Genomic DNA, 3,616 nt, shown 5'->3' with positions numbered 1-3,616 from the left:
TCGAGACCAGCCTGGTCTACAAGAGCTAGTTCCAGGACAGGCTCCAAAACCACAGAGAAACTCTGTCTCGAAAAACCAAAAAAAAAAAAAAAAAAAGAACTGTGAATTTTGAAAGTATAAACATTGCTTTCAGCAGATGACTTGATTTTAAAAACACTAACTTCTAAATGTACTATTTTAGGTTACAGAGCCCCCACTGCCAAAAAGAAACCCCTATGCACATCTTAACACGACTAGAAGTGTTAAATATTAAAACAGATTAATATACAGAGAATAAAACTTTCTTCATTCATAGATTTCCTTACTTCAGATTTAGAATATGAACATTTAAAGTACACATTGATGAGTTATGCCTGAGAGTTATACTAATCGATGAAATATTAACAGTATATGGCCTTTGTTGTTACTGTTTGTTGGGTTTTTTTATATTTAGTTTTATCTTGTGTGTATGCCTGTGTGTGCATGCAGTATCCACGGAGGCCAGAAGAGGACATTGGACCTTCTTGGCCCTGGAGCTAGACACAGTTGTGAGCCACCATGTGGGTACTAAGGGTCTAGCTCCTCGGTGAGTTTCCAAGTTGGCCAAAGTCAGAGAGTTCCTTTTGCCTCTAGTTCCTTGCATAGCTGTCTTGAATTTACCTCAAAAAGGCCCCACCTAGGTGTTGGGCAGAGAGTTCTGCTCTCTTAAGGTTATTGTCAACAGCTGTGGCTAATGGCCAGTTCTTGGGCTCCAGGAATAAAGAAGTAGATCTGTTCCTACCTCAAACAAGAGCCTAAGGGTCCAACTAAGTTCCAGTTTCCTTTATGGAGATACTTGGGATTCCACCCAGGGAATGGTTTGCTTACAGAGTATTTTGGTCTAGGGCGCAAGCGTGACCTGGTGACTTGTTTTGTTCTAGTAACAGAATATTTAACTATGGATGTAGCCTGAGATCTTCAACTGGTCAGTTCATTTCCTTGTATCATGTTAATGCAGTCTTTTGTCTTACTCCTACCTTTTGGAGTCAGGGATATTTTAAACAGTTGGAAATTAAACGCGGTTGAATTTTCAATACCCACTGAAAATTTCCTTCCTGATACTATCCTATATGTTTCTGTTTCTCCATTTTCATTCAGATCTTCATATTCTTCACTATATTTCTAAATTCCCATGCCTCTACTCTGGAGAAAGTATTTTTGTTAACACTGGCCCCCTAACACCTCTGAAAAGGCAGTCAGTGCTCTTAACTGCAGAGACATCTCCCCAGGCCCACTTTGGTGTTTTTGAGACAGATTCTCATTATGTAGAGCAGGCAAGTCTCAAACTCATAAAGATCCACCTGCCTCCACCTCCTGAGTGCTAGGATTATCACCACGGAAGGTTATGATATAATCATTTTATTATTTTTTTTTATTTTTTTTTAAAGATTTATTTATATATTTATTATGTATACAATATCCTGCCTCCATGTATTCCTGCACGCCAGAAGAGGGCACCAGATCTCATTACAGATGGTTGTGAGCCACCATGTGGTTGCTGGGAATTGAACTCAGGACCTCTGGAAGAGCAGCCAGTGCTCTTAACCACTGAGCCATATCTCCAGCCCCCTGATATAATCATTTTAAAAAGCCGTTCTGTCTTCCACTACTTACCATGGGCTATGTCATCCATGTCTGGACTAGTTACAGAATCTTTACCCCCAAAATCAGAGCTGCACTCAGACCTCAGGTCTTCAATCTTATTGGGAATATCCTCTGATGTAGCACTTATACCTTTGAAAATATAGCAAAATTAAGTAAGTAAATAAACTACAAGAATAGAGTAGTTACACAAATTTATATGAAGTTTGGAGAAATTCTTTCTCAAACTTTATATATGCCAGTTCTATACATGTGTGTTGCTGAGTACTGTGAATTTATCATACTGTCATTCAAATACATTCATCTTACTTTATACATTATCAGAATTACCGTGTTATACCTAAATATTGTAGCAGAAGCTACCAACAATATCAAGAATTGTAGAAGATCATCAATAGTTTCCACAGGCTGTAAAAGCCACACATTAAGTTCTCAAAGATCATGAAGGATGATGATGGAGATGACTAAACTCTCAAGTCAAACATCTCTCTTGGGGATGGAGATGCAGTGAAGGAGCATGACCTTCATGCCCAGCCTGGGATCCACAGCTAGTACCATACCATGAAACAACAATGATGAAACCCACTATCTCTTTGGTAACACTTTATAAATAGAAAATAGAGGATGCCTTCAAATTCCTAGTCCTTAAAACAAGACAGACATACCGGACACAACACTGAGGCCTGGTGTGCTGGGGCGGGAACTGACCTCCCTGACATCCGTATCATCAGACGTGCTGCCCAGGCCAGAACAGCTCTCAAGCTCTTGGAGCCGCTCCTCCTGCTTTAAGTCTGGAGCCTCTGAACAGAAGACAGGAAGAGTCACCTAGTAATTCAGTGAGCATGGCAAGTTCAGCTTTTGTGACTCGGACAAACAAGCTCTCAAGGTTAAGTCTAAGCTACTTAGCAGAGCTAGTTAGATCAGGGTTGCAAAAAGGCAAGGTTATGACTTTCTTCTGATATAAATCAGTTTGTTCTGTCCAGAAGTTAACCTCTATAAAAAAAGAAAGAAAGAAAAACAAAACATATGTAAGTTTTTAAAGACAGGGTTTCTCTGTGTAGCTTTTAGCTTTGAAGCCTGTGCTAGAACTGACTCTGTACACCAGGCCTGCCTCTCTGCCTCCTGAGTGCTGGGATTAAAAGCACACACACACAGTAGCCAAAATACATTCTTGGTTAACATGAAAACAGTATTAGAAGGTACAGAATAGCTTAGTGTTGCACTGATCTGTCTAAATTTTAATGTTTTCAAAAGCGCTTTCAAAAGGGCTGGAGAGATGGCTCAGCAGTTAAGGGCACCAGCTCCTCTTCCAGAGGTTCTGGAGTTCAATTCCCAGCACTTACACGGTGGCTCACAACCATCTGCAATGGGATCAATGCCCTCTTCTGGTGTGCATGAAGACAAAGCATTTACGTATGTAAAATACATAAGTAGATAAATCTAAGAAAAAAAATTGAGCTCATCACAAAGCCCAAAACTACATTTGAGCTGGAGAGATGGCTCAGAGATTAAGAGCACTAGCTCCTTCTTCCAAAGGTCCTGAGTTCAATTCCTAGCAACCACATGGTAGTTCACAACCATCTGTAATGAGATCTGGCGCCCTTTCCTGCTGTGCAGACAGAACACTGTATAGTAAGTAAGTAAATAAATAAATGGATGGATGGATGAATAAACAGTAAATAAATAAGTATTTTTAAAGAGTACTTTAAGATGGGCATGATGGCAGACACCACTGATTTTAGCACTGAGAACGGAGGCAAGTGGATTTCTGGGAGTTTGAGGCCAGCCTGATATACATAGTGAGTTCCAAGAAAAGTCCAAGATATATGGAAAGATCCTGCCTTAAACCATCCCCAAAAAGAAAGAAAAGAAAACAAACAAACCCAAAAAACTTCTTTACTTAATTATTTATCTACTGGCTTTTTTTTTTAATATTTATTTATTTATTATGTATACAATATTCTGTCTGTGTGCATGTCCGCAGGCCAGAAGAGGG

At 39.6% G+C, this 3,616-nt stretch overlaps 1 protein-coding gene across 8 annotated transcripts in view; it reads right to left on the bottom strand.

Moving 5' to 3' along the window:
• The window catches only part of Gapvd1 (GTPase activating protein and VPS9 domains 1), an 81,036-nt gene that overhangs the window by 27,059 nt on the left and 50,361 nt on the right, over positions 1 to 3,616 (bottom strand). For all 8 annotated transcript variants that reach the window (XM_026777308.1, XM_005346008.3, XM_013345944.2 and 5 more), the window contains 2 exons: positions 2,286 to 2,420; positions 1,633 to 1,752 (listed from right to left, as the gene is read on the bottom strand). In XM_026777308.1, the coding sequence (XP_026633109.1) occupies positions 1,633 to 1,752; positions 2,286 to 2,420 (255 nt within the window). The remainder of the gene's footprint in view (positions 1 to 1,632; positions 1,753 to 2,285; positions 2,421 to 3,616) is intronic.

The sequence above is a fragment of the Microtus ochrogaster genome, chromosome 4 (genome assembly GCF_000317375.1).
Source record: "Microtus ochrogaster isolate Prairie Vole_2 chromosome 4, MicOch1.0, whole genome shotgun sequence".
In the NCBI taxonomy this organism is placed as follows: domain Eukaryota; kingdom Metazoa; phylum Chordata; class Mammalia; order Rodentia; family Cricetidae; genus Microtus; species Microtus ochrogaster.
Note: the sequence above shows the minus strand (reverse complement) of the source record. Positions and strands in the feature narration are given on the sequence as shown.